Source organism: Gavialis gangeticus, unplaced genomic scaffold, assembly GCF_001723915.1.
Source record: "Gavialis gangeticus isolate Ggan-Ray unplaced genomic scaffold, GavGan_comp1, whole genome shotgun sequence".
Classification (NCBI taxonomy): domain Eukaryota; kingdom Metazoa; phylum Chordata; order Crocodylia; family Gavialidae; genus Gavialis; species Gavialis gangeticus.
The window spans coordinates 39,378,775-39,395,796 of NW_017729034.1; the positions used below are offsets into that span (position 1 = coordinate 39,378,775).

A 17,022-nucleotide genomic window follows, 5' to 3' on the forward strand; every position below is an offset into this window, starting at 1 on the left:
TCACAACTGCAACTGCTGAATTGCACTCCTGTCTCATTTCCAAGTCCAAAACAAACATCATACAGCCACTAAATTCCTTAATCGATCATTGCAAACTACTTATTCCACCAAAGCAACAAATGGCAGACATCATGGATGCATCCTCTCTTAAAACACTGGTACCTGATTAACTATGTTAGGAGTTGTCAACTGGGGGTACACATACCACTGGGGTACTTTGAAAAGTCCCAGGGGGTACACAGGGGTGGGCAGGGATGGAGTGCCACCACACTGCACCACTGACTCACAGGAGCAGGGCCGGGGCGGGGTGAGAGCAGGGCCACACAGATGCTGCACTGCCGCTGCTTGCCATACTCCCGCTCTGCATTTGGCTGCTCGAGGGCAGTAAATCCATCCCTTGCCCCCAGCTCGCCATCTGGCCACTTGCCACCCCTCCAGGGTACACTTATGTAAAAAGGTTGAAAACCCCTGGGCTATATCATAGTGCATGCCCAGGACTTTCACAACATCTGTATCACCACTGCAGATGACTGGTGGATGGATCATTGTTTGATCCTGTTGCATGTTGCCATACTGTAGTCATTCTATTTGTATCACCCCAAAACAAAGTAAACAAAAGAAACAACCAAAGAAGAGATTCAGTATCAAGTGCATGAAAGATCCTACTAAAAGTGATCAATTCCTTCAGTGCCTCCATGAGAAATTCTGACCTCCTTGATGATCTTGCCACCATCAATCACTGGGAGAGCCTCAAAAAAGGCATCAGTGAGGTGTGCAAAAGATTCCTGGACTTTTCCACAAGGAAACAAAAACTGATTTGATGAGACAGATAAGGAAATTCAAGCTCTCGTTGACAGAAAAAGGAGAGCTTTCAAAGCTTGGCAGAATGATAACTCCAAACAGAAGCAAGACATCTATTGCCACATTAAAGCTGAGACCCCAAGCAAAATCGTAGAGCAGAAGAACAAGTGGTGGGAGGACAAAGCAAAAGAGCTTTAAAAATTTGCCAATAGCCATAACAAGCATAAGTTTCTTTAGCACACTCAAAGCTATGAGCTAAGGAGCCATCCCTCTGGGGTCCTAGGATGGTATAGCACTCTTTAAAGACATCTCCACCATCAGTGCAGGACAGGAGAAGCACTTTCAAGAAGTAAAACTGAGACCTATATTGAAGACCCATTACAGAGCCATTCTACAAGACCCTATTAAGGGCTGCCTTGAAGATCCATCAGCTTCTCAGGAAGCCTTGAAAGCCATGTAGTCTTGTTGGAATACTAGCTGAAATTTTGTAAGCAAGGTAGAAAAAGCGGTCTTACCAACTACATGCCTTTACTATGAAAACCTGGAAACAAGAGCAGATTCCCAGTGACTTGAGAAATGCCAGAATCATTACCATATTCAAGAAAGGAGACAGGTCACATTGCGGGAGTTATTCTGGTGTTGCATTCCTATCCATAGCTAGCCTGCATTCTCCTCCAATAGACTCACTCCCCTTGCCTAGGTGATTCTACCTGATTCCCAGTGTGGTTTCAGACCACTCAGAGGTACTATAGGGTGGTTTCAGACTCAGCGTGGTTTCAGACCACTCAGAGGTAGACATGATCTTTGTTGCTAGATAGCTGCAGAAGTTTTGCAAGCAGAGATCTTTACATTGCTTTCATTGACCTGATTAAGACCTTTGATTCAAACAGAGGCCCTATGTAAGATACTGATTTAGATGCCCACCAGAACTTGTTACCATTATCAGACTTCTTCGTAACAACATGATAATGGCAGCCATCCTAAGCAGCAGCTCAGAAACAGACCCTTTCACTATTAAAAGTGGAGTCAAGCAAAGATGCGTGATTGCACCAATACTTTTCCATTGATTTTGTAGATATTCCTCATCTCATTGGTGATTAGACTTCCTTCTGGAATCAGCCTCTAATATCATATGGAAGGGAATCTCTAACTTCAACCGGTTTTCTTGGATTTGAACATTTCTCATACTTGGTAGCTGCCTTTCCCAAAAAGGTTAACATAGACAACAATATTCAACACCAGATTAAGTCTGTGAGTGCTGCCTTTGTACATTTCCAAAACTGTGTCTTTGATTATGATGTCAGGAACCAGACCAAAATTCTCATGTACCATGCTGTGGTCACCCCTACCCTATTGTATGGATAAGAAACTTGAATGACATCAGAAACACCTGAAAGTGTTGTAATGTTGCCATCAGCAATGTCTTTGGAAAATTCTCCACATCAGTTGGATGAACACCAACATTCTGGCTGAAGCAAATACTACCAGCATTGAAGCGACACCAGCTCTTGACAGGGTATGTCATAAGGATACTTGACAACTGGCTCTCAAAACAGGTCCTATACTCCCAACTCATTGGTGGTCACTGCTCTAGAGGTGGGCCAAAGAAAAGATTCAAGGATGCCTTGAAAGCCAACCTGAAGAAATGCAATATTAATATCAATAGCTGGGAGACTCCAAAACTAAATCATCCCCAATGGCACCATGATGTGTGACAAGATTTTGATTATTTCCAGTAGACTCGCCTCAGTATGGAGGCAGATAGATGAGAGAGGCAACGGTAAGGAGCTGTGACTTGACATCACCAGGATCAGCTCCTTCCTGGAGCTATTTCCTGCACCTTCAGTCAAACATACAGACTTTGGATTGTTCTCCTTAGTCATCTGTGGACTCACTGACTTCACTATTTATGGAAAGACTGTTATCGTCATACTGGAGTGCCAGTGATTTAGAAGTTTTCAAGATCGGGCTTTGAACCACCAAGTTACTAAATACACTTCACATTATTACATAGTTCCATTGTTGATCTAAATGGAAATGCAAGACTGCATGTATTTTAAATTAAATCATGCCCTGGAAATGTTAACTTGTCATGCTATGAGTGAACACAAGAGGGTGATAGAAGATTTGTTGGTTCTCTCATTGTAATGAAAAGGAGAAGGCACACAAGCAAGTTTGTTGGCTGCAATATGAAGTTTAACTTCTGAATATTATACACAAGTGTCTCCTCTTTACACCAATAAATAAAAATCGATCTTTGACCTACTTTAGAGACTGCCAGTAATTTACTGCTCTATGACTTCCATCCTGCATGCAGGATTTTTGTGCTCAGTAGGTAAATTTGCTCAAACCACTTACTGGTACTTCTGGAGTAGCGTCTTCATTTCACTATCCCAAAACTAAGATAAGAGCTTGCAACCACAGGTGAAATCTGTGAAAGTTACAGGCAGAAAGCATGAGTGTTCACTGCAGGCTCTTGTGATACTTGATGGATTGCATTTGCTTGGGGTGGGGCTTGCTTTCTTTTACTAACATCTCAGGACTAGAGTCATGTGATTGTGAGACAATTTTAGCTTTCATTCTTTAACATAAGTGACTGGCTTTCATGATGATGTAGAAGAGCTTGAAAGTGTAAGCCATACAAGCTCAAAACTCAAAAGACAAATAAAAAAAACAAAATATCATCATTTTCTAGTCTCATCGCTAGTCTCATAGTTTTTTGGGGGATCCAGTTCATTATTTGTTGAACTCTTGGAGTTGGCTTTGCTCAGGCTCCCCAGCCATGATAGTAAATGGAAATCCACCCATCTTAACTTCACAACTCTTTCAGATATGAGGCTCAGCTGCCTCAAATGATGGTTCTAGCATCTCCATGAAGACCTAATGCCACAATGAGTGAGTTTATACTGCTCTGATCAGCACAAACCTGTGCTGCAATTGGCTGTGGATTTTAGCCATATTCCAAGGGAAGCGAGCTATGTGGGACAACCACTCAGTCCAGTCCATTCCTTTGTCCTGCCTTACCTTAGGAGGGACAGAAGTTTCTGTGAAGCCTGAGAAAGAGGAGAAGCTAGTGTAGAGTTTCTGTTGCTTTCTACTTTCCATGCTCCCCGTGTCTGTCTTGCTTACTTGAGAATTTCCGGGGATACAAGGAAGCACCAGTTTCTTTGGTTACAATCCATCCTTCCCAAATCTGGGGATTTACTCTGCTCACTCTTCCCCTGGCAAGACTTGTACTGCTTTCCTTATTTTTCTGTACAATAAACCCCACCTTGCTTTGCGGACATTCCCAGCCAGCAAGACTGGGCCACTAAGTTTGTTTCACATATCAGAAAAGCCATGTATTAGCAAGGCTGCTGTGCTTCATAAGGTTAGAGGTTAGACATTAGCCTGGCATATGGGAGACCTGGATTCAACAGCTGCTGTACCACAGGCTTCATTTGCTTTTTGGGGCACATTGTTTAGCCCCTGTACTTCAGTTTTCAGACTTTAAAATGGGGATAGAATCACAGGAAAGTAGAGTAGAAAAGGACACCATAAGGTCATGTAATCCAGCCCGGTGCTTAAGGCAGGATTGTCCTGACTAAACCATCCCAGCTAAGTATCTATCCAATCTGCTCTTGAAAATTTCCAAGGGTAGAGATTCCACAATTTGTCTAGGTAGCCTTTTCCAGTGCTTGACCACCCTTATAGTCAGAAAGTTCCTCCTAATCTCTGATTTAAATTTCCTCTGCTGCAGTTTGAAGGCACTGAGTCGTTCCTCCCCACCCATCTGTGCAATCACCCTTCAGGTATTTAAAGACTGTTATCATATCCCCACTCAGGCTTCTCTTTTGCAGACTAAATAACCCTAGCTCTATCAGCCTTTCCTTATAAGTCTTGCCTCCAAGGCTCCTAATCATCAATGTCACTCTGCGCAGAACTCTTTGCAATCTGTCTACATCCTTCTTGAAGTGTGAGGCCCAAAACTGGACAATACTCTAAGGGAGGTCTCACCAGTGCTGAATAGAGAGAAGTAATCACTTACCTTGACTTACAAATGATACTGCTGTTCATACAGCCCAGTAAATGTTTGCTTTTTTTCCTGGAAAAAAGCATATTGGCTCATATTCAGCTTTATAGTCTACTGCAGTAGTTCTCATCTGGGTGCCACAACACCCTGGCGTGCCATGATGCCATACCTTTAGGGGTGCCATGGTGATAGCATCCAAGTGAAACTGCCTCATGCACTCCTCCTGCATTAGGGCTCTCTAATCAGCCTAAAGCAGGCTGATCCCCACTTACACTTCTCCCAGAAACAGATGCAGGTGGACGTGACCTGTCCACAGAAAGGTGCAAAGATATGTAAAAAAAAAAAAAAAAAAAAAGAAAAAAAAAAAAAGGCATATATCAATTTATGCTAATTATTTGTCCTTGGTTACCATAGCATTATATTTATCTTCACTATCATGCTGTAGGGTACGAGTGATATTGTAACTGTAATGAACCTGAAATTATGCAAGAGACAAGGATTTCTTATTGGACCAGCTATGTAGTTAGGATAAAAGTTAGACAAACTTTCAAATTAAATGGACAAAAGCTCGAGGTAAGTAAAGAGCCAAGAAAGTGGTAGGGCTGTGAGTGGGGGCCGGACAGTGATGGACATGGCCATGACTACCAGGGCCAGGAGGGTGTTGAGGGTCTGGTGGTCGGCTTCCCCCTGATGCTGGAGCTGCTTCAGATGTTCATCCTCCAGGGCCTCCATGAGGGCCCAGTGTCCCACTGCACCCAGTCCCACACCTCTGCCTAGGCAACGTCCTCTACCCACCAGGCCTACTCCTGCATTGCTCCTGCTTCTGCTCCTGTGCCTCCTGTGCTTTCTCCTGTGCTCTCCTCTGCCATCGCCACCAGCTGCTGAAGCAGAAGCATCCAATCCTTGGTCCACTGCTGGCACAGGCAGTGCATGTGTGGGCTCCAGCAGTGGGTGGTGGCAGCACTAAAGCAGCATCCCTGCTGGGGCTGGAGGGCTCTGCCCCATGTCCATATATTGGCCCTGTAGAGGCAAGAGAGAAGGCTTTTGTGAGAGTCTGCAACATTTCATAGATAAGATTCTCTGCACCAGGGGCCAAGCAGTGCCTGGCCTCAGATCGGGGGTCAGCTGTGCATGGGTGCCTGGGGACTGTGGTAAGCTGGCCAGGTAGGGCTGGGCCCAGATAGCCACCAGCCAAGCCCCCCATCCCTGCGCACTCCCATGGGCCTGGCAGATTGCTGGGTGCTGGCCACAGGCAGCCTGCCTCCCCCACTCCCTTCCCAGGGCAGGACAGACCAGGCTGCTGGCAGCACCTACAGCCGTAGCTCCAGACTCCGCTCCTGCATCCCCTGGTAGGCCAGCTGCTACACTGCGCTGTGCTGCCGCCCAGCCCACAGTGCCTGGGTGCAGGGTGCGTGGGCTCCCAGACAACTGGGGAAAGGGGCTGGCCATATCCCTACCCTCCCGGCAGAGGAACTCTCTGCGGGGGGGGGTGCCCCGGGGCTGGTCTCCCGAGTGTGCTCCCACTGCATGTGCCCCAGACAGTGCATGATGACCTGTTTGTGCAGGCGGAGGGGTATGCAAGCCACTACACCCTACTGCTGCTGATCGTGCTGATGCCCCAAGCACATGTGCGCTCCTGGTTTGGGGCCCTGTGCTACAATGATGTGGGGGACAAGCCTGGGATGCCCTGCAACTTCCACTGCCACCTGGAGGGCAACCTGTCTCAGCGCTACATGTCCCTGCCCTCTGCTACAGAGGAGGACATCACTGCTGGCATTGATGCCTTCCTTGGCATGTGAGAGGCCCATGCCTGCCCAGCTGCAGGGACACAGGTTGCTCAATTAAGTTCTGAACTGTGTCCTACCTCTGCATGCTGTGGGCAGGCAGAAATCTGAGCCAGAGGAGTGCAGGTGGGCTGGACAGGGTCCATGACAAGGCCAGGGCAGAGGGCTCCAATTGGGGCCCCATGTCGGGGTCAAGGTCATGTGCACATGGGCGGGGCTAGTCCTCAACAGGGAGGCTGGGGAGGACATGGTGGTGTATTCTGTGCTGGCTCTCTGGGCTCCTGTGCAGCTGTCTCTGTGTGGCCAACCCTGGAGAGCTAGTTACAGCAGCTAGTGCAGGGGCATGACCAGCAACTGTGAGCAATGTGGCAGAGGCAAATGTGGCACAGGACCTGCAAACATAGGAGAGGGTGCTCGCACCAAGCAGCAGCAGGGACCAAGTGCTGGCCCTGCTGCCAGAAGCAGCCAGGCAGCAGCCCTTGGGAGATATCAGAGCTGGGCAGGGGGTACAGCAGGCTGCAGCCCTTTGTGACACTCACCTGTGGCCAAGCAGTATCTCCAGCTAGGGGACAGGACTAGCAGCAGCAGCCTGGGTCCTGTCATGGGGGCACCCAGGATCTTCAGTGCTGAAAGGTCCTATGGTATGTGCCCCAGGGCACAAAATGGATGCTGACTTTTACAGTCTGCAGCTGGGGGCTGCCACAGAGCAGCCCAGCCAGGGGTCCTGGCGCTGGGCAGACCCAGCTCTAAAGTTAGTGCCATGTTGCGTCTACACGTGCATTAATGCATCTTAACTAATTGCACCTAAGTTTGATACCTGCATTTGCAGGTATCAAATTTAGGCATGATTTAGCCTAAATTCACCATTTTTAATGTGCATTAAGGATGCGTATGTGTAGATGCACACCCTTAATATGCATTAAATTAGGCTAATGCACATTAACACATCTTGTGTAGATGCGCCCATTAAGTAGTATTCAGTATGCCATCACCAGTCTGTAGTCTTCCAGAGTTTTGCATAATATTTTCAGGCATTAAAGTTTACTAAGAAAGCTGATGTGGAATTTTGTTAATGGGAAGCAGCATGTTTCTCTTCCAGGTCTCTTATCCTGCAAACGGATTAGTTTTATTTCTGGCAATTCCATCAGGTCACTTTTGTTCTGGCAGAATCCCTGCTGTCTTAGTTTGGGGGCCAACTAATGTTGTCTTTGAAGGACTGCCAAGTTGTTTCCCTTCCTACATATGCTGTTTTCTCTTATGCAATATAAATTGTTAACTTGACAGCGTGCAGGACTAATATTGGCTCAGTGCCATTTTTCTGTATGCTAGCCTATCCTAAGCAGCTGTTTGATGCTACTCTTACAGAAACTTGTGCTGTGTCTTGGCATAGTGCCAACCTTACTTTGGTTCAAATATTCTCTATTTTTAAAAGGTAGAATTTTTTATACAAAGACTTTTGTACCAAATAAGCCTCAGGGTATAGGACCAGTTAATATAATTAAGAACATGAAACATAACGTTCTATTGCTTTTGTCAATCTTTTGACAAGACTGGGGCCATGAGCTCCTTGTCTTTCCAGTTTTATACATGCTGCCCTACTTCTTACATGTTTCTGGAGGCTCAGGGAACTGAGACTTCATTTCCCTAGACAAAACCCAGTGGTTTCTTTTTTCTTTGAGGTTCTTGCAGATTCTTTCAAGAACCCTTTGAATTTTTCTTTGAGTTTCTGGTTCAGACATTTTCCACTACCACAGAGTTTAATTGCCTGAAGGTTAAGAAGGCAAAGCCAGGGAGTTCTGCACAATTTCTACCTGGAACCGTGTGTCAGTTAATATTTATGAGGCATTTAAAGCAGAGTCATTGGAAACGCTTATGGATTAGGGCTGCCAATACAAGACAACTTTATTTTTTTTTTTTACTGATAATCCAAAAACTTTTTATAGACAATCAATATTTTTTTACTGCCATAGGTTTTAGATAATGTAAATGTATCCCTTCTGCCAATAAGGGGGGCAAGGTTCAAACTGAGCCATTTAACATCAGCTTTCTAATTCTGGCTCAAGTGCCCATCTAGAAACTTGGAAAAATAAATTTTTACACTGGATGTTCTAAAGTGAACAAGTTTCCCCACTCCCAAGCAACATTCAACTGAAATGTTTTATTACAGGAGAAAAGGGGATAAACACAATCTTAGAGACAATCTTCACCATTAATTAAATGAAGCCCAAACAGTTAATACTGTCAGTCACCAGCAAACCAGCCATTGGGAAGGGAGACTCACCCAGGGCTGCTGTCCACGGGCTTACCCTTTATGCCGGCCAAAAGTGACCCACTAAGAGTGAGACCTAGACCCATAAACAGTAAGACATGCATAATTTGCCTCCCTAAACCTCTGAACTTGCATACTAATGAGGGTTTGCAAAGAAGGAATATAAAGCTACCATAGTAGACTGTAACCATAACTAGGGACCTACTTAATTCACAGTTTCATGGATTTCACAGAAACCACAAAATCCAGGGTTGTCTGTAAAATCCATGGAATCAACAAAAAAAACTTAATAAAATACTGGCTCCCCAGTGGGAGCCAGCGGTTCTTGCTACCAGGAGGGGAAGGTGCCAGCTGGCCGGGCAGCATGAAAAGCAGCAGACAAGATGGTGGCTGCCCCCTAGTCCCTCCTTCCCACCAGGCCTCTCCACCAATCAGTGCCAAGGGGCCAGGCCTCTCTGGTCAGTTAGTGCCAAGGGGTGGGGCCACTGCAAAATGCCTACAAAATTGTCTCTGTGTCCACAAGGGGCCTCAAAAAACACTATGTCTCACCACGATTTAGGTAGGTCCATAACCATAACTGATCCTACATAACACAGGCAAGATTACATCAAGAAAATGCCAAGTAGAAAAATAGACACACCTAAGAATTACATTAACCATTCTCAGAAGCTTTCTATTTGTGATCATAACTTGAAACATCAATGCTGTCAACCACTACAGTAGTAACTTCCCCCTCAATCAAGCTCATGTTTTAATGGGGGGGTTGGTTGTTTTTTTTTTTTACTGACAGCTTTTTTTTTTAAAACAGACAATTGACAACTGTGGAAATAGTCCTGTGAGAGGGTGGGGAGGGAGCCACGTGCCCCCAGCAGTCAGCTAGCTTGCCCCCTCCCCCTTCCTAGCTTCTCCAATCTGTCACCCTTGATGGAATCAATTAAGCAGGAAATGACCAGAGCCTTGAAGAGCGGTGTTTCTTTGGGCCACTTGGCTTCCCCCTTTCATACTTGTCTATGTCCTGAACTTCTCTGCCAGGTCCTGATTTACTCTATCTGCTCCTTTCAGCCCTAGGCTCATTCAGTCCAGGATCAGCTAATTTCCAAAAGTGGAAATTAGATCCCTCTAGTCTTTCTTTCTCGCACTCAGGGTATGATCCCTTGCCTTCAATGTGTCACAATGAGCAAGGCACCTGCATGGCAACTCCACCTCCCCTCACAGTCAAGTCCAATCCTTCAGGTGTCCCTTGCAAAACAAAAAGGAAAAAATCCCAATGGAAAGTTCTTTCCCTGCTTTGGGGTCATGGCCACAATCTTTACTGCAGGCTTTGTCCCACAGGCCTGTTGTTGCTTAAGCCACCCAGAAACAAAATGTGAAAACACAACAATACTCGCTCCCTTTTCTGCGGCTATTCTCAGTGTCCATTTGGCCTTCTTTCCCTTTAGCAGGTACCATCCTGCCCTTGTCATGATCTGAGTTCTACTGCCCCTCCAGCCTGAGGACAAGCCTATTTCCCCCTCAGCCCTGCCCTTTGTGGCCGGCCTGGTCTATTGGCTGGCCTGAGCAGAGTGGCTGCTTGTTGGTCCCAGGCCTACCAGCTGCCTTTGCCTGGGCCACAAATACCCTTCCCTCTCATGTTCTGCTGACCTTGTAGCCTTCCCCCGGGACCAGGGTGAGGGTTCCCTGCTACAGCAATGCTGTTAGGGATCTTTGCAAATCTTCCTTTCAGGTTTTGTAGACTCTTCTGAATTTGATAAGGCCAGACTGGTACAGATGTAGTTAGCTTTTACCAACTGCAACCTCTGCCTGAAAAAGGGTGTTTGTAACCAAAAGCTTGCAAAGAAGAATTTTTCCAACTACTTCGGTTGGTCTAATAAAAGATACTGGATTTACCCAAAGAGCCTTGTCTAAAATCAGGGAGCAAGTCCCAGCTGCGGAGCTCTGCAGGCTACGCAGGACACAGCAGCTGCAGGTTGTCAGGGTAACAGGTCAATGAGGCAATTAGTAGGCACCTATAGGCAGGGCCCTGGGAGTATATAAGCCTGAGGCTTGGGCTGGCAAAGCAGCCTCTCCTGGGTGGCCGCAGGGGAAAGAACTCGTGCCCAGGAGAGCCACCTGGGGATACTAGGCTGATTGCTTTGCTGCCTGTGAGAACAGTAAGACTCAGGGAGTTCACAAGGAGCCTGGGCTGGGAGGTATGCTATAGTGAGGAAAGGTTTGCCCTCCTAAAGGGGAAGAGGGATGCTTTTTTTGTTATTGTTTATGTTTATAGCCGAGAGGATTATGCACATGTTACAGTTATACCAGCAGTCTGGGTTGGGACTATAGGGGAGGTTTATGGAGGTCCCATTAATGCCCATGGGACATGTGACTGCCTTGAGTCCTGCCAGGGGCAGGCTCGAGCTACTGTTAAGGGCAGGGTGAAAGGCTACAGAGCCAGGCAGGGGCCCAGTGCCCATGAGGGTGCCACCACACAGGAGCCTGGCATCCAGCAGATGCAGGGCCAGGGGCCTGGTGACCAGAAGAGATGAACCAGAGCTAGTGCCTCAAAGCCAGATCTGACACAGCAGGCCCAGGCTAGAAGGCCTAGCTGAGAATAAAGGGGAGGAGGCCAAAGCCCTGACAGGAGAACAACAATAGTGTAACACCTGCAAGGCTTGGGCATGGTGTAGGGGAGAATTTGCAGCCATGCACTTAGCCCTTAAGGCTTTGGATGCCCTGGAGGATACAGTCAACCAGAGAAGGAATGAAAGGGCCTGGGACCAGAGGGGCCCAATAAGGGGCCTCGGGAATAGTACAAACCAGTAGGGTGCTAGGGAACCCTAGCAGAGGTTCAGTTGAACAAGGGCCATGTGAAGGCCTGTGGCCGCCTCGCTATTATTATTATACCATCAAGGCATGGAGGGTGAAAAGAGAAGGCATCCTAGGGGCAAAGCCAGGCACAGTTGTGGAGCCACCAGGGGGCATCATGACTGCCTCTGGGAACCCAATGTGCTGCAGTCCCAAAGGCCATGACATTTTAAAAGAAAAAAAGTTTCCTTTTTATTTGCCTTCTGAATTCTGAACTCACTTGACTCCTGTTTTCAAACTTTTCTCTGCAACCACGAGAAGCAGAGGCTTATTTTTGTTTTAGCTGGTTTGCTTGTTTGCACAGCACTTAAGAACTAGTACTAATAAAAAAATGAAAACTGAAATTCTCTTGTAAATTGGTGGCTCCAGGGGATGAGACCTCAAAGAAAACACCAAAAATTCACAATAAAATAGTAAGAGTTGCTAACACTCTTGACCACGTTCAGATTATTTCTACTTAGCTATCATTACCTGATTTTGTGCCCCCCTTTTTTCACCAAAGTATCTTTTTTGTACCTACCCTCCACTTTGAACACAGGCTGAAGAGGGAAGTTGATATTAGTGTGAGATTTGTTCTATTATGCTTTGTAAAAACAAACAAAAATGTAGAAAAGTCTTTTTACTTCCTCAAAAATGTGCTGGTGGGAAAAGAGGTAGGAAGGATATTCTTTTGGTGAAAGCACAAGACTGAACAGGAAGTGCTCTCAACATTCTCTCTGGCTCTGCAAGTTTTCTGGTGTCACCAAGGGTTGAAACACTTAGGGTGCTGACAGGTGTGCAGCTCCACGCTGTAACTCATGGTGCTTCACAGGAAATGTTGTGAATTACATCATTCCCCTTTACCCAACAGATGTTCACTGATGGGTCTAGGGAGTTGTGGGATCAAGCTCCAGATTGGAGTGGCTACATGTCTGCAGCCTCTCTCCCCCAGCCCCTCTCCTCCCCCCTCCCAGCTCCAGTGCTGTCTTCAGGATGTGAGGGGGAAAAGAGAGAGGGGAAGGAGCTCCATCTGGGGTTTGCCCAGCCTGTGCTGAAGGGTGGGGTGGGTGGATTAGAGCCTTCCCAAGGTTCAAACCACCCGTCCTGCCCTCCAGTGCAGGCTGGGCAGGCTTCAGATGGAACTCCCTCCCCTCCCTTCTTCCCTTCCCATTCTGAAGACAGCACTGCTCCCAGCATGCACCGACAGATGTTAATGAAGGCATTCTGCTTTGGAGAGCCTTCATCTGAACCCTCATGTAATGAGGGTTCGGATTGTCACACAATCAGGCACTTTTAAAGTGCTCTGCAGCCATGCTGTTCTGAAGGGCACAGCTGCAGAGCACTTTCAAGGGGCTGATCGTGTGACAAATGTAACTTCTTTTGCACCCTTAGAGACAGATTGTCAATGTGTGCAAAAACTGTGCCTAAACCCAACAGTAGAACCTGGGTGACTTTGTGCCTCAGCTGAGCATCTCCTGATCTTCCTAGTAGCGCCATGTCTTCACATCGCCTCTTGCTCAGATCTAAGCACCATTATGCCAAGACACAGTCTAGCTTTTTTTTTTAAACCATTGTACAGTGACAAAAGCTCCTCACTCTACAAAGAGGGAAAAATCAAGCCAAGGAGGCCAACTGATATTTCCTTTTTTTTTCAGGGCCAGAAGGAGTCTCCGTGGGGGGTTTCTAGCTCTCGGCCCTCTGCTTTGCCCATGTTTCATTCTAAAAGACTATATGTTCCTGTAATGCTACATATTATTTGTATTACCTAGCTAAGTTCATCTTACTTATTTTTTTATTACCTGTTACTGCAAATACAATGTTATGTGTAATGCCTTAACATGCTGATTTCTGATTTGACTTATTTTCTTATCTACCTCAGGACATTCATTTATCCCTTCCTCACCAGAGGCAGACCTTTCCCACTGCACATAGTGTACTTTGGCATGTTATTCTGTCTCTACAATGGCTTCCTTCAAGGGTACTACCTGATTTATTGTGCTGAATATCCCACTGACTGGTGCTCTAACATCAGGTTTACCTCAGGTAATTACAGATACATAAATTCCATTATCTACCTTCCAAGCACCTTGTAAGCATTTTGAATTCTGTTGTAAGCTTCACTGAATGCATGGGTCAAATCAACAGTGATGGGGGAATCAGCATAAACCCTGCCTGCTGGTCCAAGTACAAAGATGAAAAGAATTCTGTGGAAGCTTTGAAAGCACAAGCTACAATCTGTTCATGTACAGATTCAGATCATTAGTCTTGTTTTACAGCTTTTTTTGGCACCATATTGACGCATTCCCATCTTAATGGCTGAGCAGAGCAAACCTCAAGTGAGCTTTCCAAGATTTACCTGAGCTGGGGTTTTGCCCCAGTTCCAGCATCACATGTCCATTCAGCAACGCAGCTACACCAATGCCAACAGTATAGCTTTTCTTTTCCATGTGAGGGTTTGCACTGATGCAGCTACGTGGACACTAGCCACTAGTGGATGAAATTGGGGTAACTGCAGTATAAACAAGGTCTCCAAAGCCAGCTTCCTCACTTGGGACCATCATGGGCAGTCCCTAGATATGAGTATGACAGTCTTCCAGTAAATAGGGAAGTCATCAGTGAGTCCATAAATGACGGAGGAGACCAATCCGAGATCTGCATGTTTGACTGCAGGTGTGGCAAATAGTTTCAGGAGGAAGGAGTAGATCCCGGTGATATCAGGTCACAGATCTTTCCTTTTGTCTCTCTTGCCTATCTGCTGGCATAGGGAAGCAAGTTTGTTCAAAATGAGCAATGCCTTGTACATCACAGCACTACTGGGGATGGTTCAGTTCTTGAGTCTCCCAAGAATTGGTGTTAATATTGCTTGTTTTTAAATTGGCTTTCTAGGTCTCCTCAAATCTTTCCTTTTGTCCACCTCACCTGGAACGCATGCAAATACAGAAAACAAATTTTGCTGTGGCATAAGTGGGTACAACACCCCTGAGTTCAGTATCATAATAGCCATGCTGGATTTGGCCTTGTAAATTCCCTAAGTGTAAATCACAAAGTAGACAAAGTTCTTTGGGTAAATATATCTTTTATTAGACCAACTCAAACTGAGTTGGTCTAATAAAAGATATCATATTTACCCAAAGAGCCTTGTCTGCCTATGTCCTTCGACCAAGCACGGCTACAACCTATACCCCAGTCAGAGTAGGGGATGTCAGCTGATGTCATTTGGTGCTCTTCTCAGGGGAGGGTTTTTAAATGTGCCTATAGAAGCAATGGTTACCGAAGAGGTGAGAGGAGAGCCGTCTTGTGGGGTTGCCAAACACTGAACGTCTTATAACCAGGGACACACTGATATTTCTTTTGCAGCATGCTGTAGATTTGAATTCTGTGGAAACCTCTCATGGCCCAACTGAAATCAGGGGCCCATTGTGCTAGATGCTGAACAAACCTAGTAAGAAATAAACAACCCTGTTTGCATTCTAAATAGACAAGACAGAGAAGGGTAACAGGGAGATGGAGATCTGCCCAAGGTGACACCCTAGAACAGCGGCAGACCTAACTTTGGACAAGTTGGTGCAAACACTCTTGTACTCCACCTTCATTTAGCTCAGCTTAGCTCTTTGATGAATCACAGACCAGAGTGCAGTCTCTCCAGAAAGCAGCACAGAGGTTAAAATATCTGAATTCCAATGTTGGTAGCAGCTTCCAGTATTCTTCAAGGAAACAAATAACTGCATGCTTTGCCTGATAAATCAATATTTATACTTAATGTAAGCAAAGGAAAAGAAAGCACACAGTGTTTGAAATATTAAGTTACTTTTAAGCAAAAGTTTTCAGGTGGTAGGTCCAACACCATGTTTTTCCTTTACAGACTTCCAGTAGCTTTCTGCAGCTATTAAAGATGCCACATTCAGGCATTCACACTCTACATGGTCTTTTTTTCCTCCCCTCTGCTCATCTTCAAACATGATTTTCTCAGTCTGTAGCATGGCATAAAATGTTGCTTATGTCATCTGCATTCTTTGAAATGGGAACAAAGGTGCAGAGTCTCTCCAAAATCAAATCACCCTAGCTTGTCAGTTGGATGGAGGTCTGGTCAAATGATCCTTCTTGCTTACTGTTCTCAGCACTGGGTTTATAAATGACTGGCTCTCCTTAGTGTATACGCTTGCAGCCCTGACTGCTTTCCCACAGCCCACCTGAGATGTCACACATTCAGTGGCACTGCAGAAATGACAGTAATTGTGGCTGGTAGCTACCAAAGAAACATTTGGCACATGCATTCCCGCCACTTTGGTGACCTCCTCACTGTAGCCCCTTCTAGATCACAGTTGGAGAGCAGAAGCAAGAGGTAATAGGGGCACAGTGTGGTTTTAGGCTCCCTGGGCATCTTTACACGTGCCCTGGGGGGTGCTTTAATTAGAGTGGCTCCAAGAGTAAAGCGCCCCTTCTCCACTCCTAGAGCCACTCTAATTAAAGCACTCACAGCATCTCATGTAACAGCATTCCTACTCTTCAAAATGGTGGGAGGGGTGCTTAACTAAAGCTCGTTCAACAAGCTTTAGTTAAAAGTGCCTCCACCATCATTGGCAGGCAGGGTTCTTTGGGTAGATGTGATATCACATCTTGAAACCAAAAGCCCTGCCCACCACCATTTTGAAGTGTGAGGATGGTGATATATGAGGTGTGAAGGATGCTGGAGCACAGTAATTAGCACACTCCAGCAGACTCAGTCAGGTCATCTCCAGCATGCTGCTCTGACCTGCATATGTACAGGGACCTTCCCAGATTCCCACAGACAAACAAAAAGATAGCCCTCTCTGGCCTCCAGCTACCCATCCTCATGGAGAGTTGGCTTCTTTCCCCACTCCCTTGCAAAAAAACCCTCCAGCTAACAACCCCTCTCTCACCATCCTTGTTTCCCACTCAGTAGTGCTCAGACACCTGTCATTAATTCTCTCTAGCACCTATCCATTAACTGCAGATAATTTGCAACATATATTCATCCATCTTCCCCCCAGCACCCTGGCACTGCAACATCCAGCTGTCTGTACAACCAAGAGATCTTCCAGCACTTGCCTGCCCACCTCCCTAAGCAGTCACCCTTCCGCCTCAGTTAGCAGCTGCCCAGTCCTGCACAACCAATTCTTCACCTCCGTTTTCTTGTGCAGGGACCAGGACTTCCCTGCTGTGATAGAAGCCGGACTTGAGGGGATCGCCTTCAGACCTCAGGTTGGGGAGGACCGGGTTAGAGAGCTTCTGGAGGGGCTGGACGCGTTCAAGTCAGCGGGTCCGGATGATCTCCACCCCAGGGTGTTGAGGGAGCTAGCTGGGGTTATTGC

The 17,022-nt window shown here is 46.3% G+C and overlaps 1 protein-coding gene across 1 annotated transcript in view; it reads left to right on the plus strand.

The window, feature by feature from the left end:
• The window catches only part of SRD5A2 (steroid 5 alpha-reductase 2), a gene marked incomplete at its 5' end in the record, with an annotated part of 55,833 nt that overhangs the window by 31,768 nt on the left and 7,043 nt on the right, over nt 1-17,022 (plus strand). The window contains one exon of the mRNA XM_019526711.1: nt 13,569-13,732. Within this exon, the coding sequence (XP_019382256.1) occupies nt 13,569-13,732 (164 nt within the window). The remainder of the gene's footprint in view (nt 1-13,568; nt 13,733-17,022) is intronic.